General features: G+C 49.8%; 2 protein-coding genes across 2 annotated transcripts in view; one reads left to right on the top strand and one right to left on the bottom strand.

Annotated features, from left to right (window-relative positions):
• The window catches only part of ERCC8 (ERCC excision repair 8, CSA ubiquitin ligase complex subunit), a 54,495-nt gene extending 34,242 nt beyond the window's left edge, over positions 1-20,253 (bottom strand). Inside the window, exons 1-6 of the mRNA XM_038765922.1 lie at positions 20,177-20,253; positions 12,339-12,434; positions 12,013-12,114; positions 10,941-11,064; positions 7,152-7,233; positions 3,962-4,030 (exon numbers count right to left, since the gene is read on the bottom strand). Of these exons, the coding sequence (XP_038621850.1) occupies positions 3,962-4,030; positions 7,152-7,233; positions 10,941-11,064; positions 12,013-12,114; positions 12,339-12,434; positions 20,177-20,253 (550 nt within the window). The remainder of the gene's footprint in view (positions 1-3,961; positions 4,031-7,151; positions 7,234-10,940; positions 11,065-12,012; positions 12,115-12,338; positions 12,435-20,176) is intronic.
• A 4,114-nt stretch (positions 20,254-24,367) lies between these two features.
• The window catches only part of NDUFAF2 (NADH:ubiquinone oxidoreductase complex assembly factor 2), a 53,181-nt gene continuing 51,096 nt past the window's right edge, over positions 24,368-26,452 (top strand). Inside the window, exon 1 of the mRNA XM_038765927.1 lies at positions 24,368-24,526. Within this exon, the coding sequence (XP_038621855.1) occupies positions 24,400-24,526 (127 nt within the window). The 5' untranslated portion in view covers positions 24,368-24,399. The remainder of the gene's footprint in view (positions 24,527-26,452) is intronic.

Genomic DNA, 26,452 nt, shown 5'->3' with positions numbered 1-26,452 from the left:
ACCCTTTAACCATAATTATTTGACTGCAACAAGATGCCTTGAGCCAGAAGACTGGTACAAAAGCAAAAATTAAAACTTTCAACTTTTCATGGCTAACAAAGGACACATTCACTGACAATTTTTTCAGTAGCTCTCGGCTGGTTTTTGTCCCCTATAATTTTCAGGATACTAAACTGAAAGGCAAAGACGTTTTTCCATCATCTTCAAAGCATGAAAACAAATCACTTCTCTAGAGGGTGAAAGAATAAACCCAAACGTGAATGACTCGATCTGGTAAGTGGCTCCGAACCTCCAATGCATAAACATCTGCCCACCTGAACAGCTCGTCTAGTTTCAATCCTCTCATCACATTGGAAAAACCCCACCCGGCAATGTTCCTTCTTGGCAACTGTTTCTCTTAATGACTGCCAAGCCAGCTGGAAAGGAACCATCAAAGTCCTGGATTCAAACACTCTGTTTCACGTGGATGGAGAAAAGCTCTTTCTATCTTACAATTCCGTCTGTCTGTTGCTACAATAAAACTCCAAGATGCTCAGCCCGGATCCTGGGGTGCTTCCTCAGTAAAACCACAATCACTTACTTGCTGTAGCCCATCAACCCAAAGCCGTGGAATGACGGTGCATTCCCGAAATAATGGCTCGGAAGCAACATCCCCTTTCCCCATCGCCCAATTTTGGCGGAAATAAGAGATGGCTGGCAAGCAGGGATAGCTGTGCATAGCGAGGTAGGAAGAGGAGAAACATCAGAATGTTACAGACGCAGGTTCGCACAGGCAGATAGTTTCTACTTCACCCACTGTTGGGTAGGGACTGTCTCTACATGTTGCCAACTTGTACTTCCCAAGCGCTTAGTACAGTGCTCTGCACACAGTAAGCGCTCAATAAATACGATTGATGATGATGATGATACTTCAAAATGTCTGCATGTGCCAGGGTAGGAAGAGGGGAAGGAACTGGAATCCACTAATGCCACAGATGCGAGCTTTTACAGGGGATGGAGTGTTTATTAATGCGGAGGATGATGTTGATAATAATAATGATGATAACATTAAGTGCTTACTATGTGCCAAAGACCGTACTAAGTGCTGAGGTAAATACAAGATAACCAGGTCAGACACGGTCCCTGCCTCACATGGGGCTCACACGGGGTTTGCCTGTCCAGAGAAGCAGCATGGCTTAAAGGAAAGAGCCCGGGCTTGAGAGTCAGAGGTCGTGGGTTCTAATCCCGGCTCTGCCTCTTGTCAGCTGTGTGACTTTGGGCAAGTCACTTCGCTTCTCTGTGCCTCAGTTCCTTCATCTGTAAAATGGGGATTAAGACTGTGAGCCCCATGTGGGACAATCTAATTACCTTGTATCTACCCCAGCGCTTAGAACAGTGCTTGGCACATAGTAAGCGCTTAACAAATACCAGGATTATTATTACTATTATTACTTGTTTTGTTTTGTAGTCTGTCTCCCCCCTTCTAGACTGTGAGCCCGTTGATGGGTAGGGATTGTCTCTACCTGTGGCCAAATTGTACTTTCCAAGAGCTTAGTACAGTGCTCTGCACACAGTAAGCGCTCAATAAATACGACTGAATGAACGAATGAATAAAGGGGCGGGAGGACAGGCATCGAATCTCCATTTTACAACTGAGGAAACTGAGGCCCAGAGCAGTGAAGTGACTTGCCCCCGGTCACACGGCAGGCAAGTGGCAGAGTCAGGAATTGAAATCAGATTCATTCATTCAATCGTATTTATTGAGCACTTACTGTGTGCAGAGCACTGTACTAAGCGCTTGGGAAGTACAAGTTGGCAACATATCCTCCGACATCAAGGCCTGGGCTCTTTCCAGGAGGCCATGTTGCCTCTTCCCTGAGACTGGGATGGGAAGAGGAGAAGGGGAAGGGACTAGCTCATTGAGTGACTACTGAAGAGCCTCTTGGTCAAAAACACCAGTTATCTACAAGTGATTTTGAATAACCAACCTCAATTCCAAAATGTCGATAGGATGGCGGGAGTTGGCCCAAAATCACAGAGTGGGCTCCAGGCGAGTCTCTCCAAGGATGTCTGCGGGCAATCACCATGTGGCGATCCCAGAACGGGCCAGCCCGGGGCTGGGAGGCAGGAGAGTTGAGTTCGAAAGAGCTGGGTTCGAGTCCCAGCTCTGTGCCTAGCCTGCTGTGTGATGTTGGGTAAGTCACTTACCTTCTCTGGGCCTCAGTTACCTTGCTTGCACAATGGGGAAAAACTATAGATTCTCCCTCCCTTTTAGTCAGTGAGCCCCATGTGGGACAGGGCCTGGGTCCAATCTGATCATATCTGTTCACCAACAGAGTTTGGCACATAGTAGTAAGTTATTTATAAACACCATCATTATTATCATCATCATAATCATTATTGCTATTAAAAAAACGTCAAGGGTAGGCTTAGGAGAGTAGGACACTGCCTCTGCCCTCAAAGAGCTTAAAAAACACAGCGGGAGAAGGGGCAAGGATGATGCTACAACTGTTGAGGGCAAGCATATGGTGGGTATGATAAATACTTGTGAATAATAACAATAATAATGATGGCATTTGTTATGCGCTTACTATGTGCAAAACACTGTTCTAAGCACTGAGGGGGGAATAGAAGGTGATCAGATTGTCCCACATGGGGCTCACAGTCTTCATCCCTACTTTACAGAGGCACAGAGAAGTTAACTGACTTGCCCAAAGTCACACAGCTGACAAGTGGCAGAGTCGGGATTAGAACCCATGACCTCTGGCTCCCAAGCCCGGGCTCTTTCCACTGAGCCACGCTGTTTCTCTAAATGTATATCTGGATGCAGAGAAGGATGTGAACAAACCTAAGTGCCCAGGGTAGCTGTTGGATGGGCAGGACTTGAGAAGAGGGAGTTTCATCAGGGAATCACTTCCAGGAGAGAGAGGAGGGTTGATAGGTGGGCTTTGAGAAAAAACAAAAAAGGGGGAGTGTTGCCACAACCAATGTGATTGCAAAACAAGGGGCACACTTTGGGTAGGGCCTGGATTAAACTGCTGTATTCTCATTAAGACTTTCAGCCCCACTCGCCATTGGTAAAGCTGGCACCATAGCAACACCCTGGAAGATGGCCAACTGTTCTCCCATCAGGACTGTGGGAAGAAAGAATGTTTGCTGATCAGATTAGGAGACCACATCACCGCTGAAATAGTTCAGGGGAGAGGACTGTTTACTAATCACATTTGCAGAATGGCAAACGAAGACATGAAGCTGAGGAGCAGAGGGTTTATGCAAAGAACCCGGGGGGTTTGCATGCCCATAGTGAGGACTTACTTTCCTCTCCCCCTCGTCCCCCTCTCCATCCCCCCGTCTTACCTCCTTCCCTTCCCCACAGCACCTGTATATATGTATATATGGTTGTACATATTTATGACTCTATTTATTTATTTATTTATTTTACTTGTACATTTCTATCCTACTTATTTTATTTTGTTGGTATGTTTGGTTCTGTTCTCTGTCTCCCCCTTTTAGACTGTGAGCCCACTGTTGGGTAGGGACTGTCTCTATGTGATGCCAATTTGTACTTCCCAAGCGCTTAGTACAGTGCTCTGCACATAGTAAGCGCTCAATAAATACGATTGATTGATTGATTGATTGACTCAACCATGGTAAACTTCTCCGTGAAGAATCAACTGACCAAGAATCCTCTCGTGCAGGAGACACCAGGAAGGTGGCTTTCCTTGGTTAACTCAGCCTGTGACACCAAATGTTTACAAGCGAAAGGCCATGACCTGTTTGTCGGGCTCTTTCTAGATCCCCAGTAGCTGCTATAATTCATAAATACTAGAATACCACATAGGCTCTTTCCCCTTTTTGAGTTTAAACAACATGAGATACTTTAGTCATATATCTTACAAAGGATACATTGTTAGCACCGTATTTCACTCGAAACAGTTTAAGGAATTCTTGTTTAACGTTTATGTCTCAAACTGAAACGTACCCTGAAGAATGTGGGAACAGGATCCAGACTTCAGGTCACAAAGTTGTACTTTGGGGCTTTTGGTACCAACTGAAACAACAAAAACAGCCACGTTTTAAAGTCAATGACATTTCAGTTAAAAAAAAAATGTAAAGAACAAGCAAATCTAATTGGGATCTGTCAACTTCACACACACATACACACACACGTCTATTTTAACTGCCTGCTCAACACTGTTTAATAAATGGATTCTATTTTCAAAATTATTGGATGAAGATGAGTACCCTGTTTCCAAAAACATGTGAAGGGACAATAACAGTACACCCAAACAACAGCAGTTTGGTGAGCTGAAATTGGGCAACAGGAACATAGAGGGCACAGGAAAAGTTTGAGGAAATAGTAGAACAGAGGCTCAGCTGAAACCTGGGAGACAGACAGACCAGCATGGCACAATGCAATCAATCAATCAATGGTATTTATTGAGTGGTTACTATGTGCTCAGCACTGAATTAAGAGCTTGGGACAATACAATACAATTATGGATGTATACATAAGTGCAGTGGGCTGAGGGTGGGGTGAATATTAAGTGCTTAAAGGGTTCAGACTCAAGTGCTCAGGCAAAGCAGAAGGGAGCGGGAGTAAGGAAAACGAGGGCCAGGATTTTGGCTAGAGGGAATGGGAAGACTGTGAGCCCACTGTTGGGTAGGGACTGTCTCTATATGTTGCCAATTTGTACTTCCCAAGCGCTTAGTACAGTGCTCTGCACATAGTAAGCGCTCAATAAATACAATTGATGATGATGGGAAAATTTGCTGGAATGGCTGAAGAATGTCCATCATTGGAGATCTTTTTAAATAGAAGATCCAGGATCATTAAAGCATACTGTGGGCAGGGAATGTGTCTGTTGTTCCACTCTCCTAAGGGCTTAGTATGGTGCCGTGCACATAGTAGGTGCTCAAAAAATACAACTGAATTAAAGGTGCAAACTATCACTCTTGCTGCATACTGTAAGGTACTGAGAGATCACCTCCTCCAGGAGGTCTTCCCAGACTGAGCCCCCCTTTCTCCTCTCCTCCTTCCCATCCCCCCAACCCTACCTCCATCCCCTCCCCACAGCACTTGTATATATTTGTACAGATTTATTACTCTATTTTACTTGTACATATTTACTATTCTATTTATTTTGTTAATGATGTGCATATAGCTATAATTCTATTTGTTCTGACAGTTTTGACATCTGTCTGCACGTTTTGTTCTGGTGTCTGTCCCCCCTTCTAGACTGTGAGCCCGTTGTTGGGTAGGGACCGTCTCTGTATGTTGCCGACTTGGACTTCCCAAGCACTTAGTACAGTGCTCTGCACACAGTAAGTGCTCAATAAATACGATTGAATGAATGAATTAATAAAGTTGGCAGACACTTTCCCTGCCCACAGTGAGTTTACAGTTTAGAGGGAGAGACAGAAATCAATATGATGATGACGATGGTATTTGTTAAGCGCTTACTATGTGCAAAGCACTGTTCTAAGCACTGGGGGGATACAAGATGATCAGGTTGGCCCACGCAAGGTTCACAGTCTTCATCCCCATTTTACAGATGAGGTCGCTGAAGCTCAGAGAAGTTAAGTGACTTGCCCAAGGTCACACAGCAGACACGTGGTGGAGCCGGGATTCGAACCCATGACCACTGACTCCAAAGCCCGGGCTCTTTCCACTGAGCCATGCCGTTTCTCATAAATACATTAAATATTTCTATATTATTATCATATTATATCTATAATAATACAGTATATATAATATTATACATAATATATATTATATATAATTATATTATTATTATATTGTTATATAATATCTATATTAAATATATCTCTAAATATAAATAATTTAGAATACATAATTTAAAGATATGTACATAAATGCTGTGGGGTTGAGGGTGGGGCAAATATCAAGTGCCCAAAGACAGGAGAGGCTCTTCTGGAACAGAAGGAGGTGTAGCCAAACAAAAGAGCACCAGGGGCTGCAAAACCAAGGTGACAGCCCACACAGCTCAGTTCAGGGGAAGCAGTTGGACCCCAAGAATCAGAGGACCAGGGCTCGAGTCCTGGCACTGTCACCTGAGTGACCTTCGCCAAGTCACTTCACTTTTCGGCACCTCAGTTTTCTCTGCTGCACAATGGGGATTTGATACCTATTCTCCCTTGTACTTAAGACCGTGAACCCCTTTGTGTGGCAGGGACTGTGTCCGACCTGATAATCCTATATCTACACCACAGCGTAGTACAGTGCTTGGTATGTAGTAGGTGCTTAACAACACAATTATTATTATTAAGAACAGACTGTTGGATTGAGACTCTGGGTCCCTCACTGACTCTCTCACACCGCTATGGGTCAATTGCACCATCAAGAACAAAGGAGAAATACATAAATATGAATTAGACTGATTCATGTTTTCCAACTCTACTGTACTCTCCCAAGTGTGACTGTAAGCCTGCTGTTGGGTAGGGACTGTCTCTATATGTTACCAACTTGTACTTCCCAAGCGCTTTGTCCAGTGCTCTGCACACAGTAAGCGCTCAAGAAATACGATTGAATGAATAAATGAAAGCGCTCACGCCAATGCTTTGCAAACAGTAAGAGCTCAGTAAATATCGTTTATTGATATAATAATAATTATGGTCTCTGTTAAGCACTTACTATGTGCCAAGCACTGTTCTAAGCACTGGGGTAGACACAAGGTACTCAGGTTGGACACAGTCCAGGGACTGTCCCACAGGGGGACCTCCATTTTACAGATGAGGTAACTGAGGCCCAGAGAAGTGAAGTGACTTATCCAAGGTCACACAAGAGACAAGTGGCGGAGCTGGGAATAGAACCCGGATCCTTCTGACTCCCAAGCCCGTGCTCTATTCACTAGGCCACACTGCTTCAATATAGCTACATGTAAGTAACTGAAGGAAGAAAGGATTTTATTTCACTGTGTAAAAAGGTGCCTTCCACACTCACAACCCCAAAAAGATTTTGCTGAGGCAAGAGTGCATTGTTAAAGAGTTCTTAAAAAGCACTACCAGTGTCCTTTGGGCTAAAAACACATGAATCTGGGGACAGGAGAAGGAAAGGAGGTGGTGAGGGGGAGAGAGGAAGACAGAAAGCATGAAAAAAAGATACAGTCAGGAATTTTGCTGAATAGCTGATTTTTAAATTCCATACAAACCTGCTATCAAGCAATGCTTGGTGGCAACTGGAGACAAGTGGTGACTATAGACTGTCCCCTCAAAATGAAACTCATCTGCAGGCTGTTGATGAAAAAATTAAAGATTGAAATAAAAATAAAGCTTCTGATCCGATTAAACGCACAATGAAAACTTCATTTGCCACTCAAGTTTTCTTGCAGCTGTCATTTTTATATTCAATCACATCGTTTTGTTCTCTTTGTTTTGTTCTGTCTCCCCCTTCTAGACTGTGAGTCCACTGTTGGGTAGGAACCGTCTCTATATGTTGCCAACTTGTACTTCCCAAGCACTTAGTACAGGGCTCCGCACACACAGTAAGTGCTCAATAAATACGACTGAATGAATGAATGAATACGGTGCAGCTACTACGCTTCCAGAGTTACATTTCTGCTATCTATGGACCTCCCCTTTGAGAAATTTCAATTCCCCTCCCATATTCTGAAAGGAGATCATCTAATAAGATGCACTGAGGCTGAAACAGTAACATCTCAATACAGGCGGCGGAGTGTTCTGGATCCCATCCATGGGGAATGAAGCCTGCCCGCTGCCCCAGCAAGACGAGGCAACCCAGGCTTCTCCGTGTCAGGAAAGCCTGCAAAACCCTGGCTTGCTGCAGGCTTGCTGAAAACATTACAAAATCAAATATCTGGATTTCTCATTATTAGGAAAATGTTCCTTAAAGCACTCTGGGAAATGCTAAATCATTTGGATATCAAATTGTCCTTGCAGGCGTTTCAGAAACCACACAAGTTCTTTGGATAGACAAAGAACTTTCTGTTCCTGCTTCTTACACGATCTGTTTAAACTGAGTATCTCCCTTTAGGAAATCTATGTCAGCAAATTAGTATCCTGCTTTTCAAAGAAGATCCAAACAGTAATCTCCCCACTTTTCAGGTATCCTCTATTAGGGGTCGAACTGTTCCTTCTCTGCTGCCTATGTGGAGCCACGGGATCTGGGCCGATTCCACCCTGTCAGTTCTGCTGGAGCAGGGAAGGCATCTTTTATATTTTTGGAATGTGGTTCCAGCACCTAGAGCACAATGCTCTGTCCACAGTAGCTGCTCAAAATGCTGATGCTGATGTAAATTCCACCTTCTACTACAGAAATTCTTCCTTTTGCCATCTTGGGGTGACAGTCATGGACACATTCCTGTTACTTGAAGAGCTGCTTGAGGCCTCATTCACTGGTACATCCAAACATGAATAACTCAGTCCAAATAAATGCTAGAACCTTGATATCAACTGAGAAGCAATTAAAGAGGCAGCGTGGCTCCGTGGAAGGAGCACGGGCTTGGGAGTCAGAGGTCGTGGGTTCTAATCCCAGCTCCGTCACTTATCAGCTGTGGCAAGTCACTTTTAACTTCTCTGTACCTCAGTTCCCTCATCTGTAAAATGGAGATTAAGACTGTGAGCCCACGTGGAACAACCTGATCACCTTGTATCCTCCCCAGCGCTCAGAACGGTGCTTGGCACATAGTAAGCGCTTAAAAAAATGCCATCTTATTAATTGGCCCAGGGGTTTTCAGGCCACACCGTCTAGCGCACACCGTCTTCCTGACGGTTTCCGGTGGAGTCAGGCCTTTGGGGCCCTGTGGCGGCCTGTACGCTCCCAGCCCGGCAGAGGGACCGAGCTCAGTGGCAGGAAGCATTTCTAACAGCCTCGAGGAAGGTTCCAGGCAGTGCTCCCAGCCCGGCCTCCTCCCTCGACCTCTGCCCCACCCACGCTCACACTTCTGCCTGCTCGCCCCGCCGACTGGCTCACACACAAGAGCGCCCATTCACAAGTACCTCCTCCTCCGCACCCACAACAGCTCTCGTTCCCACGTCCTGCCCTTTCCCACCAACCCAAACACGGGCCCAGCTGCAGCCCAGGCCACCTCGATTCCTACTCCCCCTACCATCTTTCCGGGTCATCTGTAGCGCACACCATAACAGGCCCGTCATACAAAACCCATTTCTCCTTGGGCAGCCCGGGTGTGTCCGATTCTCACAGCTGGTTTCCAGTGAAGGTGAGAACTGCTGCCCATAAATGCACCCGGTTCCCCTGGCAGGTTTAGGGACACCCACACAGCAGTCCCGGCCCCATGTCTGACGCCACGCCCTGCCAGACACAGCCTCCGCCTCATCCCCTCCTCCACCGCTAATCTCCTCACCGTACCTCGTTCTCGCCTGTCCCGCCATCGACCCCCGGCCCACGTCATCCCCTGGGCCTGGAATGCCCTCCCTCTGCCCATCCACCAAGCTTGCTCTCTTCCTCCCTTCAAGGCCCTACTGAGAGCTCACCTCCTCCAGGAGGCCTTCCCAGACTGAGCCCCTTCCTTCCCCTCCCCCTCTCCATCCCCCCATCTTACCTCCTTCCCTTCCCCACAGCACCTGTATATATGTATATATGTTTGTACATATTTATTACTCTATTTATTTATTTTACTTGTACATATCTATTCTATTTATTTTATTTTGTTAGTATGTCTGGTTTTGTTCTCTGTCTCCCCCTTTTAGACTGTGAGCCCACTGTTGGGTAGGGACTGTCTCTATATGTTGCCAATTTGTACTTCCCAAGCGCTTAGTACAGCGCTCTGCACACAGTAAGCGCTCAATAAATACGATTGATGATGATGATGATGATCCACTCCACACGGAGCGGGGAGCGAGAAAGCAACATATGGAGGGGGCAGTGGCTTCTGCCAGGCCACAGAAAAAGCTACGGGTAAGTGTGCTCAAGCTGGCAGCAGCCCAGAGGCACTAAGTTACGGAGCACCAGTCTCCCAGCAACAGTGCTGCACTCACCTTAACCTCTCTCCCCCTGCTTCAGTCACTCACCCAACCTCTCCCTCCCCTCAGTCACTCACCCTAATCTCTCTCCTCTCCACCTCACTCACCCTAACCTCTCTCCCCCCAACCCAGGCATTCCCTAACCTCCCTCCTCAGTCACTCATCCTAACCTCTCTCCCCTGGCCTCATTCACTCACCCTCTCCCACAATTTCAATCACTCACTCTATCCTCTCCCCCCGCAGCCTCATGAACTCTCCCTAATCTCTCTTCCCTCACCTCACACATTCACCCTAACTCCTCTCCCCCAGGCCTCAGTCACTCACCCTAACCTCTCTCCCCTCGGCTTCAGTCACTCACCCTAACCTCTCTCCCCCCAATCTCAGTCAGTCACCCTACCTTCTCTCCCCCAACCTCAGTCACTGCCACAGGGCACAACACCATGGGGCAAGTGTCTGTAGGAGGCTCAGGTCAATCACAGGTGAATCCTAGCCCACTGCAGTCTTTGACCTCAGAAGCCTGGCGAAGGACTGAATTCCTCTTCCTCTCAAGTGGGCATAAAAAGTGTACAGTAAAAAGAATGATGACGATAATGAGGATAATTGCAGTACTTGTTAAGCACTTACTATGTGCCAAACACTATTCTAAGCACAGAAGTAGACACACTATAAACAGATCGAACACAGTCATTATCCCACACGGGGCTCACAGTCCAAGAGGGAAGGAGAACAGGTATTTCATCCCCATGTTTCAGATGAGGTGAAATATGTTGCCAACTTGTACTTCCCAAGTGCTTAGTACAGTGCTCTGCACACAGTAAGCGCTCAATAAATATGATTGATTGATGAGGTGACCAAAACACAGCGAAGGTAAGTGATTCGCCCGAGGCCATACAGCATGCACATGGCAGAGCCAGGATCAGATTCCCGGTCGCCTGATTCCCAGGCCCATGGTCTTTCCAGTAGGTCATGCCGTGTCTCTGGTTTCTCCGCACACTCACTTGTAAGGTGTTTGTGTCCCAGATTTTCAGAGTTTTATCAAAGGAGCTTGAGGTGAAGATGCCAGTGTCGTGAGGATACCACTGAACCGTCTCCACGCTGAACTTGTGAACCGCAGGGTGACTCCTACAGAGCAGAAGCATCGGAGGTTCTTGTCAACAGTGAGTTTTAGGACCAAAACAGATGGAGAAAAAACAAGTCGAACCAGTGTTAGACCGAGCTGGGAACCTGGTCAATGGCTCGGGGTGGGGGCGGCTGGGATGAGCGAGGGTGACGGCTGTTGCCCATTTCCTTCAAACCATCTGCAGCTTTGGATTTGGCTTTTGCTGAGGTACTTGGATCCAGTGGGGACAAAGGGAAGAAAAAGCCCACTGATTCCAAACGAAATCCCCATGTGCTTCCAAACCCTTTGCCTCTCCATCCTCCTCTCTCCCCTGCAACCCAGGCCTCTCATCGCTCCATCCGGACTGGCAGTACCTTCATGAAGACAGGCAGGAGGGTAAGAACTCCTTTTCCTGTGTGGCCTTTGAGAAGCAAAACAAGCAATCCTGCTGATGATGGAAGGCAGGTGCAGGCCCTTGGATCAATAAAGAATGGGCAAGGGCCACACGTCCTCATTAAGGACCTCCACAAAAACCACCTTCACTTCTAACCAGCCAGCGCTTCCCCCGTCCTGGGAGGAACGGTGAGGAACTAGAAGCCATTTCACTCAACCTCTGTAAGGCACCGATGTTTTCAGGATTGCTTCACTGAAAACCGAGATTTTTCTTTTACGGTATTTAAGTGCCTATTCTGTGTCAAGCACTGTTCTAAGCGCTGGGGTAGATACAAGTTTATCAGGCTGGACTCAGTCCCTGTCCCACTTGGGACTCACAGTCTAAGTAGCAGGGAGAACGGGTATTAAATACTCATTGTGCTGTTGAGGGAACTGAGGCCCAGAGAAGTGAAGTGACTCATCCAAGGTCACACAGCAGGTAAGTGGAAGAGCCAGGATTAGAACCCAGGTCTTCCCTTTCCCAGCAGCGTGATTTCTGTCGACTCCCAGCAAATTCCTGACCCGCTTTAAATACGTACCTGCCCACTGAGCAGATGGCTTTGCATGTATAGTAAGGTTTTCTGCTGAAGTTCTCCAGATCGTAGAGCACAATAACGCCATCCGAACCACCCGACAGCATGCTGCAAAAAAATTTCCCACACAATTTTACCCATTTGGTAGCTTCTGTCTGTTCAAGACCATTTCTCAACAAGGAATGAATCATCAGCTCGCTCAACGGCACTCCTGGTTCCGAGAAAATAGCAGCCCCCTCTGAGCCCCCTCTTAAGCACTTAATACAGTGCTCTGCACGCAGTAAGCGCTCAATAAATACGATTGATTGATTGATTGAGCCAAACGCACTTACTATCTCCCTTCCACAGGTTCGATGTCGAGAGTATTGACGCCGCTGCTGTGGACTCGCTCCACATCCCGGTCCTTGTTTAGCTCCAGACTCAGAACCCTTGAAGAGAAAAAGGAGTTGTCGATGAAAGGGGGAAAGAACCGAAAGCCATTTTAAAATCACTTCCAGTCCTCCCTAACCTCTGCAGAAAAACAGAATATTGTTATCCTTAGCCTCTCGTGACACTCAACCCAGCCCTTCGGCAGTTCCGTCCACATCCTTCTACTCTATTCTTTCCCCTACCTGTAATCTATTTTCATATCTGTCTCCCTCTATAGACTGTAAACCTCTTGTGGGCAGGGATTCATTCATTCAATCATATTTATTGAGCGCTTACTGTGTGCAGAGCACTGTACTAAGCGCTTGGGAAGTACAAGTTGGCAACGTATAGAGACGGTCCCTACCCAACAGCGGGCTCATGCGTAACAACTCTATTGTACTGTACTTTCCCAAGCCCTTAGTACAGTGCTCTGCACGCAGTAAGTGCTCGATAAGTACCATCGACTGATTGATTATTCAACCTATTATTACTGTGAGAAGCAGTGTGGCCTAGTGGATAGGAGTCAGAAGGGCCTGGGTTCATCATCATCATCATCAATTGTATTTATTGAGCGCTTACTGTGTGCAGAGCACTGTACTAAGCGCTTGGGAAGTACAAGTTGGCAACATATAGAGACAGTCCCTACCCAACAGTGGGCTCACAGTCTAAAAGGGGGAGACAGAGAACAAAACCAAACATACTAACAAAATAAAATAGAATAGATATCATCATCATCATCAACTGTATTTATTGAGCGCTTACTATGTGCAGAGCACTGTACTAAGCGCTTGGGAAATACAAATCGGCAACACATAGAGACAGTCCCTACCCAACAGTGGGCTCACAGTATAAAAGGGATATGTACAAGTAAAATAAATAAATAAACAGAGTAACAAATATGTACAAACATATATACATATATACAGGTATACATATATACAGGTATCTAATCGCTTCTCCGCCAATTACCTGCTGTGTGACCTTGGGCAGGTCACTTCACTTCTCTGCGGCTCAGTTACCTCATCTGTAAAATGGGCATCAAGACTATGAGCCACTCAGAGGACATGAACTGGGTCCGATCTGATTAACTTGTATCTACCCCAGTGCTTAGACCAGTGCTTGCCATATAGTAAGCACTACCCCAAAACTTATTGGCATACAAACACCATAAAAAAACCTTAACAAATGGCTTAATACCATAAAAAAACAATTATTTGGAGCAGGCAATCATATATGCCTCACTCTTTATGAGATCACTAGAACGTTTGACCAGAAACTGCCACTCCAAGGATCCCTCCCTCCTACCCATTTTTCTTTGTCTAATAATAGTAATGATAATAATAATAATAATAATAATAATAAATTGCAGCCAGTGCTTTCCCCCTTCCTTTCTCCCCCCAACCTCCAACTCAGAGACTCATGCACCGCTGGCCCCCCTACTCCTGAACTGCGGAGTCCCCCTTGTAAAGCTTGGATTTGGATTTTCCAAAGCTACCAACACCATTACGGCTAGAACTTAAGAATTAAAGAACCACAACCTTCTTGGAGGCCTCAGCTTTGCTTTCAGCCATAGAGAAGCTTAAGGAAACAAACGCTTGGAACCTGAAACAAATGTTTAAAAGGGGAAAACATAAAATGTACTTAGAAAACGCTCCAGCTGCCGGTTGACAATAAAGCAAAATCAGGGACACCTACTGGGCAAAAAGAAGAATATTTTCTTCCGTTCCACATGAAAACAAAGGAAAACATTGTCATCAATCGATAATATTTATTGAGGGTCTATGGTGTGCACAGTGCTATAGGTAAGCACTTGGGAGAGCACAAGTGAGGTTGAATCAGAGACTTGGGAATCAGAGGTCATGGGTTCTAATCCCGGCTCTGCCACTTGTCAGTTGTGTGACCTTGGGCAAGTCACTTCACTTCTCTGGGCCTCAGTTCCCTCATCTGGAAAATGGGGATGAAGACTGTGAGCCCCACGTGGGACAACCTGATCACCTTGTTTCCTCCCCAGCGCTTAGAACAGTGCTTTGCACATAGTAAGCGCTTAACAAATGCCATCATCATCATTATTATTATTATTATTGAAGGAACAATCCCTGCCCTCAATCAGCTTACAGTCTAGTGGCTCACGAGACGAGAAAAAAATGAAAACTGAAACTCCAACTCATTTTTAGCATCCGAAAGGTTTTTCGCTTCCTTTCGGTTACTGAGCAAGGGAGGCAATCAAGAATGAAACTTTCCCATTACTTCGGATTCTGAGGAAGCGTCCCCAAAGAATCAACGGTAGATGAGCCCATCCACATTCATTCCTCACGTGTGTTTCCGAATGGCTCGAGGGCCGGAGAAATGTGGGTAGATGTACTTTCCTTCGCTGCGCAGATTATCATTCTACAGAAACGCTCAGGGCGCGTCACCCCCTTCTCAAAAATGTCCAGTGGTTGCCTATCAACCACTGCTCACTATTGGTTTTAAAGCTCTCCATCACCTAGCCCCCTCCTACCTCACCTCCCTTCTCTCCTTCTCCTGTGTGACTTTGGGTAGGTCACTTAATTTCTCTGTGCCTCAGTTACCTCATCTGTAAAATGGGGATTAAGATTGTGAGCCCCATGTGGGACAACCTGATCACCTTATCCCCAGCACTCAGAACAGTGTTTTGCACATAATAAGCGCTTAACAAATGCCATTATTATTATTATTATTATTCTCCATCCCAGCCCGCACACTCTGCTCCTCTGGTGCCACTAACCTTCTCATTGTGCCTTGATCTTGTCTGTCTTGCCGCCGACCCCTGGCCCACGTCCTCCCTCTGGCCTCCTCAAATCCTCCTCCTCAAATCCATCGATCCCTCTTCCTCCCTTCAAAGCCCTACTGAAGGCAAATCTCCTCCAAGAGGCCTTCCCTGACTAAAACAGTAATAATGGCATTTATTAAGCGCTTACTATGTGCAAAGCACTGTTCTAAGCGCTGGGGAGGTTACAAGGTAATCAGGTTGCCCCACCGGGGGGGGGGGGGGGGGCGGCTCACAGTCTTAATCCCCATTTTACAGATGAGGGAACTGAGGCCCAGAGAAGTGAAGTGACTTGCCCAAAGTCACACAGCTGACAGGTGGCGGAGCTGGGATTTGAACCCATGACCTCTGACTCCAAAGCCCGGGCTCTTGCCACTGAGCCACGCTGCTTCTCCAGAACTCTTACGTATCTATGCATACATCTATGCATAGATATATATGTACATATTTATTACTCTATTTATTTTACTTGTACATATCTATTCTATTTATTTTATTTTGTTAGTATGTTTGGTTTTGTTCTCCGTCTCCCCCTTTTAGACTGTGAGCCCACTGTTGGGTAGGGACTGTCTCCTATGTATCTATGCATATACCTATGCATAGATATATATGTACATATTTATTACTCTATTTATTTTACTTGTACATATCTATTCTATTTATTTTATTTTGTTAGTATGTTTGGTTCTCTGTCTCCCCCTTTTAGACTGTGAGCCCACTGCTGGGTAGGGACTGTCTCTATATGTTGCCAACTTGTACTTCCCTAGCACTTAGTACAGTGCTCTGCACACAGTAAGCGCTCAATAAATACGATTGATTGATTGATTGATCTATAATTCTATTTATTTATATTGATGCCTGTTTACTTGCATTGTTGTCTTTCTCCCCTCCTCTAGACTGTGAGCCTGTTGTGGACGGGGAATGTCTCTCTTTAGCGCTGTTGTACTTTCCAAGTGCTTACTACAGTGCACCGCACACAGTAAGTGCTCAATAAATACGACCGAATGAATGAAGAGTCAGTGATTGGGCAGATCAGGGGCTCAGGCCCAGTTAGGGAGGGGGAACAGAGTGGGCCAGAGGCTGTCTCTCCTTGATAGTTCATCTGTCTGCTCTTGTCTCAACATCTCTGCGCCCTCCCCCGCGGCTGCAAACTGGACCCCACGCCCGTTGTCAGGGTCCGACCAGCCCAGCAGAACCGATGTCTTTTTCATTCATTCGTTCGATCGTATTTATTGAGCGCTTACTGTGTGCAGAGCATTGGACTGAGTGCTTGGGAAAGTACAATACAGTAATAATACTGTATTATTATAATACCGTCCTCTAGACTGTGAGCCCGTTTGGGGCAGGGACTGTCTCTCTTTATTGCCGTATTGTACTTTGCAAGCGCTTAGTAAGGTGCTCTGCACACAGTAAGCGGAGAAGCAGCATGGCATAGTGGATAAAATAATAAAAATAATGATGGCATTTATTAAGCGCTTACTACGTGCAAAGCACTGTTCTGAGCACTGGGGAGGTTAAAAGGTGATCAGGTTGTGTTGTCCGCAAGCGAACTTGGCATGACTGACTCCATCTTGTGCATGCCAATGGTCACCCTTTATTTTGTGTGGACCGAAAGCACTCCAGTGTGTGTAAAGTAACATTAACCAAAGTGGCCCCTCTCTGTCTGGAATGTCCCCATCCTGTGTTGACCGTTATCTCCTGATAACATCTTGTAAACAGGGATTTTAACACTAACCAAACCCTGACAAAGGGTTGTACTGTAACTTAGGATCTAGGAATGCCAAGGCCTCACGTGTGGCACTACTCTTGGGAATTCTTTGTGTTGTGTAGCTCGGATTTGAAACCCAAGAAAAGAGGAAGAAGCGGCTGGGATCGGGGCTGCTTGTCACTTGTACCTCTCCGGGGAGGTGGACGGACAGGGAGCCACTTTCCTTCTTTCCTGCTCTATCTGAACTCATGTCTCCGAGTCATTTTTCCTATCTTCAGTCACCACCCTGGGTATACAAACCCTGTGGCTGATTTACACCACTTAACCTGTTTTCCACCCTACTTTTCAATAACAGGTTGTCCCACGGGGGGCTCACAGTCTTAATCCCCATTTTACAGATGAGGTAATGGAGGCACAGTGAAGTGACTTGCCCAAAGTCACACGGCTGGCAGAGCCGGGATCAATCGTATTTATTGAGCACTTACTGTGTGCAGAGCACTGGACTAAGCGCTTGGGAAGTACAAGTTGGCAACATATAGAGACGGTCCCTACCCAACAGTGGGCCCACAGTCTAGAAGGGGGAGACAGAGAACAAAACCAAACACATTAACAAAATAAAATAAATACAACAGATATGTTCAAGTAAAATAGAGTAATAAATATGTACAAACATATAGACAGGTGCTGTGGGGAAGGGAAGGAGGTAAGACGTCATGGGATGTGAACCTATGATCTCTGACTCCAAAGCCCGGGCTCTTTCTACTGAGCCACGCTGCTTCTCTGACCTCTGGGAGTCCGAGGTCTTGGGTTCTAATCCCGGCTCTGCTGTGTGACCTTGGGGGAGGGGGATGGACATCAGTACAAGTAAACAGACATTGATATAAGTAAATATAATTACGGATATATACATAAGTGCTGCGGGGTGGGGAGATGGGGAAACAGCAAAGGGATGGAGTCAGGTTGACCCCGAAGGGAGTGGGAGGGCTGCTCTTAGGGAGAAGCAGCGTGGCTTAGTGGATAGAGCACAGGGGAGTCCGAAGGATATGGGTTCTAATCCTGCCTCTGCTACATGTCTGCTGAATGACCCTGGCTATGCCACTTCTCTGTGCTTCAGTTACCTAATCTTTAAAATGGGGATAATAATCATAATAATGGCATTTTTTAAGCACTTACTATGTGCAAAGCACTGTTCTGAGCACTGGGGAGGTTACAAGGAGATCAGGTTGTCCCACAGGGGGCTAACGGTTTTAATTCCCATTTTACAGATGAGGTAACTGAGGCACAGAGAAGTGAAATGACTTAAGAATGTGAGCTCCGTGAGGGACAGGGACTAAGTCCAACCTGATTAACGTTTACTACCCCACTGCCTAGAACAGTAAGCGCTTAACAAGTACTATAATTATTATTAATTATAATTATAATTAATACAGAATACAGTCATTCATTCATTCGTATTTATTGAGTACTTACTGTGTGCAGAGCACTGTACGAAGCGCTTGGGAATCAATCAATCAATCAATTGTATTTATTGAGCACTTACTTACTAAGCGCTTGGGCGGTCCCTACCCAACAGCGGGTTTCCAGTCTAGTAGGGGAAGACAGACAACAAAACATATTAACAAAATATAATAAATAGAATAAATATGTCCAAATAAAATAGAGTAATAAATACATACAAACATACATACATATATACAGGTGCTGTGGGGAGGGGAAGGAGGTAAAGTGGGGGAGGGTGGGGAGGGGAAGGACTTGTGCTTCCCAAGCGCTGAGTACAGTGCCCTGAATTCATTCAATCGTATTTACTGAGTGCTTACTGTGTGCAGAGCACTGTACTAAGCGCTTGGGAAGTCCAAGTTGGCAACATATAGAGACGGTCCCTACCCAACAGCGGGCTCACAGTCTAGAAGGGGGAGACAGACAACAAAACATATTCATAAAAGAAAATAAATAGAATATGTACAAATAAAGTAGAGTAATAAATACGTCCAAACATATATACATGTGCTGTGGGGAGGGGAAGAAGGTAAGGCGAGGCGGGGGGGGGGGGGGGGGGGGGGGGGGGAGGAGGGAGAGAGGAAGGAGGGGGCTCAGTCTGGGAAGGCCTCCAATTGTCAGCTGTGTGACTTTGGGCAAGTCACTTCACTTCTCTGGGCCTCAGTGGCCTCATCTGTAAATCAATCGTATTTATTGAGTGCTTACTGTGTGCAGAGCACTGTACTAAGCGCTTGGGAAGTACAAGTTGGCAACATCTAGAGACGGTCCCTACCCAGCAGCGGGCTCACGGTCTAGAAGGGGGAGACAGACAACAAAACAAAACATATTCACAAAATAAAATAAATAGAATAAATATGTACAAATAAAATAGAGTAATAAATACGCCCAAACATATATACATGTGCTGAGGAGGGGGGAAAGAGGTAAGATGGTGGGGAGGGGGAGAGGAAGGAGAAGGCTCAGTCTGGGAAGGCCTCCAATTGTCAGCTGTGTGACTTTGGGCAAGTCACTTCGCTTCTCTGGGCCTCAGTTGCCTCATCTGTAAAATGGGGATGAAGGCCTCCTCCAGGAGGCCTTCCCAGACTAAGCCCCTTCCTTCCTCTCCCCCTCGCCCCCCTCTCCATCCCCCCCATCTTACCTCCTTCCCTTCCCCACAGCACCTGTATATACGGATATATGTTTGTACATATTTATTACTCTATTTACTTATTTATCTTACATGTACATATCTATTCTGTTAGTATGTTTGGTTTTGTTCTCTGTCTCCCCCTTCTAGACCGTGAGCCCGCTGTTGGGTAAGGACTGTCTCTAGATGTTGCCAACTTGGACTTCCCAAGCGCTTAGTCCAGTGCTCTGCATACAGCAAGCGCTCAAAAAATACGATTGATTAATAATAATAATGACGGCATTTATTAAGCGCTTACTATGTGCCAAGCACTGTTCTAAGCGCTGGGGAGGTTCCAAGGTGATCAGGTTGTCCCACAAGGGGCTCACCGGCTTCATCCCCATTTTACAGAGGAGGTAACTGAGGGCCAGTGAAGTGACTTGCCCAAAGTCACCCAGCTGACAATTGGCGGGGCTGGGATTTGAACCCACGACCCTCTGACTCCGAAGCCCGGGCTCTTTCCACTGAGCCAGGTGACTGTGAGCCCCCCGTGGGACAACCTGCTCACCTTGTAACCTCCCCAGCGCTTAGAACAGTAAGCGCTTAATGAATTCCGTTATGATGATTATTATTGTTCTTATTGTTTGTTATTGGGGCCCTTTACCTGCGGGCAGCCTCGGCCCTCCGGAGCCGCCTCGGTTCGTCCAAACCGGCCTGGCGGGCCCACAGCAGGCCCAGCATCCCGGCCCCGACCCCGCGAGGAGGAGGAGGCCGGGGGGCGGGGCCGAGAGCCCCAAGTCGCAACAGCGTCCTCGCCCATTGGCTGACAGCTCTAGCTCAACCCTGGGCGGGCCAATCGCGTGCGCCGCTCCGCCCCGGGAGGCGGGGCCCACCCCGGGCGCGTCTCCTGACAGAGGGAAGGCCCAATCGCGTGCGCCGATTCTACCGGGGGGGCGGGGCCCACCCGGGGCGCTTCTCTTGGCGGACGGCGGAGCCAATGGCGTGCGCCGCTCCAGGCCCGGCCCGCGCCGCAACAGCGTCCTCACCCATTGGGTGAGAGCGCCGGCCCCATCCTGGGCGGACCAATCGCGTGCGCCGCTCCGGCTGGGGGGCGGGGCCGACCCTGGGAGCTTTTCCTGACGGACGGCGGGGCCAATCGCGTGCGCCGCTCTTCCCGGGGGGGCGGGGCCGATCCTGGGCGCTTCTGCTGACAGAGAGAAGGGCCAATCGCGTGCGACGCTTCTGCCGGAGGGCGGGGCCGATCCCGGGCGCTTCTCCTGACAGAGAGAAGGGCCAATCGCGTGCGCCGCTCCTCCCTGGGGGGCGGGGCCGATCCTGGGCTCTTCTTCTGACGGACGGCGGGGCCAATCGCGTGCGCCGCTCCAGCCCCGGCCCCGTGTGGGGGCGGGGCCGCGCGGCCCGTGCCCCACCAGCGTCCTCACCCATTGGTTGAGAGCGCCAGTCCGATCCTGGGCGGACCAATCGCGTGCGCCGCTCCAGATGGGGGGCGGGGCAGATCCTGGGCGCTTCTCTTGACAGAGGGAAGGGCCAATCGCGTACGCCGATTCTGCCGGGGGGGCGGGGCCCACCCGGGGCGCTTCCCCTGACGGACGGCGGGGCCAATCGCGTGCGCCGCTCCAGGCCCGGCCCGCGCCGCAACAGCGTCCTCACCCATTGGTCGAGAGCGCCAGCCCCATCCTGGGCGGACCAATCGCGTGCGCCGCTCCGGCTGGGGGGCGGGGCAGATCCTGGGCGTTTCTCCTGACAGAGGGAAGGGCCAATCGCGTGCGCCGCTCCTGCCAGGGGGCGGGGCCGACCCTGGGAGCTTTTCCTGACGGACGACGGGGCCAATCGCGTGCGCCGCTCCTGCCGGAGGGCGGGGCCTATGCCGGGCGCTTCTCCTGACAGAGAGAAGGGCCAATCGCGTGCGCCGCTCCTCCCTTGGGGGCGGGGCCTATCCTGGGCCCTTCTACTGACAGAGAGAAGGGCCAATCGCGTGCGCCGCTCCTGCCGGGGGGCGGGGCCTATCCTGGGCGCTTCTGCTGACCGAGAGAAAGGCCAATCGCGTGCGCCGCTCCTGCCGGGGGGCGGGGCCTATCCTGGGCGCTTCTGCTGACCGAGAGAAAGGCCAATCGCGTGCGCCGCTCCTGCCGGGGGGCGGGGCCGACCCTGGGCGCGTCTCCTGACAGAGAGAAGGGCCAATTCATTCAGTCATTCGTATTTACTGAGCGCTTACTGCGTGCACAGCACTGTACTAAGCGCTTGGGAAGTCCAAATTGGCATCATATAGAGACGGTCCCTACCCAACAGTGGGCTCACAGTCTAGAAGGGGGAGACAGAGAACAAAACATATTAACAACATAAAATAAATAGAATAAATATGTACAACTAAAATAAATACAGTAATAAATACGTGCAAACATATATACATATATACAGGTGCTGTGGGGAAGGGAAGGAGGTAAGATGGGGGGGATGGAAAGGGGGACGAGGGGGAGAGGAAGGAAGGGGCTCAGTGTGGGAAGGCCTCCTGGAGGAGGTGAGCTCTCAGCAGGGCCTTGAAGGGAGGCAGAGAGCTAGCTTGGCGGATGGGTCGGACATGAGGAGTGGCCTGTCCCTGGCTGGCCTCCATCACCGTCCAGCGTCGCCGTCCATCCTGCAGAGGCCTGAACCTGCGCTTTAGAGAGGTGGCAGGAAGAAAGTCCTGCCCCTCAATCAATCAATCGTATTTATTGAGCGCTTACTGTGTGCAGAGCACCGTACTAAGCGCTTGGGAAGTCCAAGTTGGCAACATATAGAGACAGTCCCTACCCAACAGTGGGCTCACAGTCTAGAAGGGGGAGACAGACAACAAAACCAAACGTACTAATTAAATAGAATAGATATGTACAAGACAAATCAATCAATCAATAAATAGAGTAATAAAGATGTACAAACATATCATCATCATCATCAATCGTATTTATTGAGCGCTTACTATGTGCAGAGCACTGTACTAAGCGCTTGGGAAGTACAAATTGGCAACACATAGAGACAGTCCCTACCCAACAGTGGGCTCACAGTCTAAAAGGGGGAGACAGAGAACAAAACCAAACATACCAACAAAATAAAATAAATAGGATAGATATGTACAAGTAAAATAAATAGAGTAATAAATATGTACAAACATATATACATATATACAGGTGCTGTGGGGAAGGGAAGGAGGTAAGATGGGGGGGATGGAGAGGGGGACGAGGGGGAGAGGAAGGAAGGGGCTGAGTGTGGGAAGGTCTCCTGGAGGAGGTGAGCTCTCAGTAGGGCCTTGAAGGGAGGAAGAGAGCTAGCTTGGCGGATGGACAGAGGGATTGGGGGCATTCCAGGCCCGGGGGAGGACGTGGGCCGGGGGTCGATGGCGGGACAGGCGAGAACGAGGCCTAACGGTGAGGAGATTAGCGGCGGAGAAGCGGAGGGTGCGGGCCGGGCTGAAGAAGGACAGGAGGGAGGTGAGGTAGGAGGGGGTGAGGGGACGGACAGCCTTGAAGCCGATCATGGGCGGGCCAATCGCGGGCGCCTCTCCTGCAGGGGGGCGGGGCCGATCCTGGGCGCGTCTCCTGACGGACGGCGGGGCCAATCGCGTGCTCCGCTCCACCAGGGAGGCGGGGACTATTCTGGGCGCGTCTCCTGTCAGAGGGAAGGGCCAATCGCGTGCGCCGCTCCCGTCCCGGGATGGGGGGGCGGGGCCGATCCTGGCATTTCTCCTGTCAGAGGGAAGGCCCAATCGCGTGCGCAGCTCCTCTCCCGGGGGGGTAGGGGGAGCGGGCAGGGGGCGGGTCCTCGCGTTCTCCCCCATTGGCTGGGCGCGCCGACCCCATCGTGGGCGGTCCAATGGCGTGCGCCGTTCCTGTCGGGGGGCGGGGCCGATCCTGGGCGCCTCTCCTGACAGAGAGAAGGGCCAATCGCGTGCTCCGCTCCATCCTGGGGGCGGGGCCTGTTCTGGGCGTTTCTCTTGAAAGAGGGAAGGGCCAATCGCGTGCGCCGCTCCCGTCCCGGGGTTGGGGGGCGAGGCCGATCCTGGGCGCTTCTCCTGACAGAGACAAGGGCCAATCGCGTGCTCCGCTCCATCCGGGGGGCGGGGCCTATTCTGGGCGCGTCTTCTGTCAGAGGGAAGGGCCGACCGGGGGAGCGGGCATGGGGCGGGTCCCCGCGTCCTCCTCCATTGGCTGGGCTCACCGACCCCAATCGCGGGCGGGCCAATGGCGTGCGCCGTTCCTGTCGGGGGGCGGGGCCGATCCTGGGCGCTTCTCCTGACAGAGGGAAGGGCCAATCGCGTGCGCCGCTCCCGTCCCGGGGGGCGGGGCTGGGATCGGTCAGGGGGCGGGTCCTCGCGTCGCGCTCCGCCCCGGCGTCCTCCCCCATTGGCTGGGCGCGCCGACCCCAATGGCGGGCGGGCCAATGGCGTGCGCCGCTCCTGTAGGGGGGCGGGGCCTATTCTGGGCGCTTCTCCTGACAGAGGGGAGGGCCAATGGCGTGCGCCACTCCTGCCGGGGGGCGGGGCCGATCCTGGGCGCTTCTCCTGACAGAGGGAGGGGCCAATCGCGTGCGCCGCTCCCGTCTCGGGGGGGCGGGGCGGGGATGGGTCAGGGGGCGGGTCCTCGCGTCGCGCTCCGCCCCGGCGTCCTCCCCCATTGGCTGGGCGCGCCGACCCCGCTGGCGGGCGGGCCAATGGCGGGCGCCGTTGGGGCCGGGGGGCGGGGCCGAGCTGCCCTTCTTCGCCTTTTCCTTCGCCTTCCTTCGCCTTCCTTTTTCCTTCCTTTTTCCTTCCTTTTTCCTTCCTTTTTCCTTCCTTTCCTTCCTTCCTTCCTTCCTTCCTTCCTTCCTCCCTTCCTCCCTTCCCCGGGCCCGGCGATGAACGGTGCCCGGGAGCTGCTCCGCGGGCTGTGGAGGGCGGTGGTCAAGGACGGGAAGCAGCACGTGGGCACCGACCAGTTCGGAAACAACTACTACTTCGTGCCCCGGCACAAAAACTGGAGAGGTAATCAATCAATCAATCAATCAATCAATCGTATTTATTGAGCGCTTACTGTGTGCAGAGCACTGGACTAAGCGCTTGGGAAGTCCAAGTTGGCAACATATAGAGACGGTCCCTACCCAGCAGTGGGCTCACAGTCTAGAAGGGGGGACAGACAACAAAACAAAACATGCTAACAAAATAAAATAAATAGAATAGATGTGTACAAGTAAAATAAGGAGAGTAATAAATGCGTATAAACATATATACATATACGTTTGTACAGATTTATTACTCTATTTTACTTGTACATATTTACTATTCTATTTATTTTGTTAGTGATGTGCATTTAGCTTTAATTCTATTTGTTCTGATGACTTGACACCTGTCCACATATGTTGTTTTGTCGTCCGTTTCCCCCTTCTAGACTGTGAGCCCGTTGTTGGGTAAGGGCCGTCTCCATATGTTGCCAGCTTGTACTTCCCAAGCCCTTAGTACAGTGCTCTGCTCACAGTAAGTGCTCAATAAATACGATTGAATGAATGAGTGAATGAGCGGTGACGTGATCTGCCCGGGTTCACACAGCAGGTCCGTGCCCAAGGCGGGGGCTCAGAGAGGTGACGTGACCTGTCCGGGGTCACACAGCGGGTCCGTGCTCAAGGTGGGGGCTCAAGAGAAGTGATGTGACCTGCCCACGGTCACCCAGCGGGTCGGTGCCCAAGGCAGGGGCTCAGAGAGGTGACATGACTTGCTCAGGGTCACACAGCGGATCCGTGCCCAAGGCAGGGGCTCAGAGAGGTGACATGACTTGCCTGGGGTCACACAGCGGATCCGTGCCCAAGGCAGGGGCTCAGAGAGGTGACATGACTTGCCTGGGGTCACACAGCGGATCCGTGCCCAAGGCAGGGGCTCAGAGAGGTGACGTGACTTGCCCGGGGTCACACAGCGGATACGTGCCCATGGCAGGGGCTCAGAAAGGTGACGTGACTTGCCTGGGATCACACAGCAGGTCCGTGCCCAAGGCGGGGGCTCAGAGAGGTGACGTGACCTGCCCGGGATCACCCAGCGGGTCCGTACCCAAGGCAGGGGCTCAGTAGAGGTGACGTGACCTGCCCGGGGTCACACAGCGGGTCCGTGCCCAGGGCAGGGGCTCAGAGAGGTGATGTGACCTGCCCGGGGTCACACAGCGGATCCGTGCCCAAGGCAGGGGCTCAGAGAGGTTACGTGACCTGCCCGGCGTCACCCAGCTGATCCGTGCCCAAGGCGGGGGCTCAGAGAGGTGAAGTGGCCTGCTGGATGTAGGGGCCCGGACAGATTAAGTGGTTTGCCTGAGGTCACACAGTGGATCGGTGTAACCGGCCTGCAGTTAGGGCCCAGAGAAGTTAAGTTATTTACCAGAGGTCACCCAGCAGATGGGTGGCCGGGGCAGGAGTCCAAACGTCTGTGGCCGAGGGACACCAGGAAACGGTGCCTTGGGCAGAAACTCACGAGTTGGAACCATTTTAATAATAATAATCATAATAATGATGGCATTTATTAAGCGCTTACTATGTGCAAAGCACCGTTGTAAGCGCTGGGGAGGTTACAAGGAGATCAGGTTGTCCCACGGGGGCTCACAGTCTTAATCCCCATTTTACCGATGAGGGAGCTGAGGCCCAGAGAAGTCAAGTGACTTGCCCAAAGTCACACAGCTGACAATCGGCAGAGCCGGGATTCAAACCCGTGACCCCGACTCCAAAGTCCGGGCTCTTTCCACTGAGCCACGCTGCTTCTCTTTTCCAGTTAGAACTATGGGAAATTATTACTATCGTAGTTGCGGGTTTGGTTCATTCCTTCATTCAATCGTATTTATTGAGCGCTGTGTGCAAGGCAGCGTACTAGGCGCTTAGGAGAGTACAGTACAACAACAGACAGACACATTCCCAGCCACAACGAGTTTACAGCCTGGCA

The sequence above is a fragment of the Tachyglossus aculeatus genome, chromosome 23 (assembly GCF_015852505.1).
Source record: "Tachyglossus aculeatus isolate mTacAcu1 chromosome 23, mTacAcu1.pri, whole genome shotgun sequence".
Classification (NCBI taxonomy): Eukaryota; Metazoa; Chordata; class Mammalia; order Monotremata; family Tachyglossidae; genus Tachyglossus; species Tachyglossus aculeatus.
This window is presented reverse-complemented; position numbering and strand designations above follow the sequence as displayed.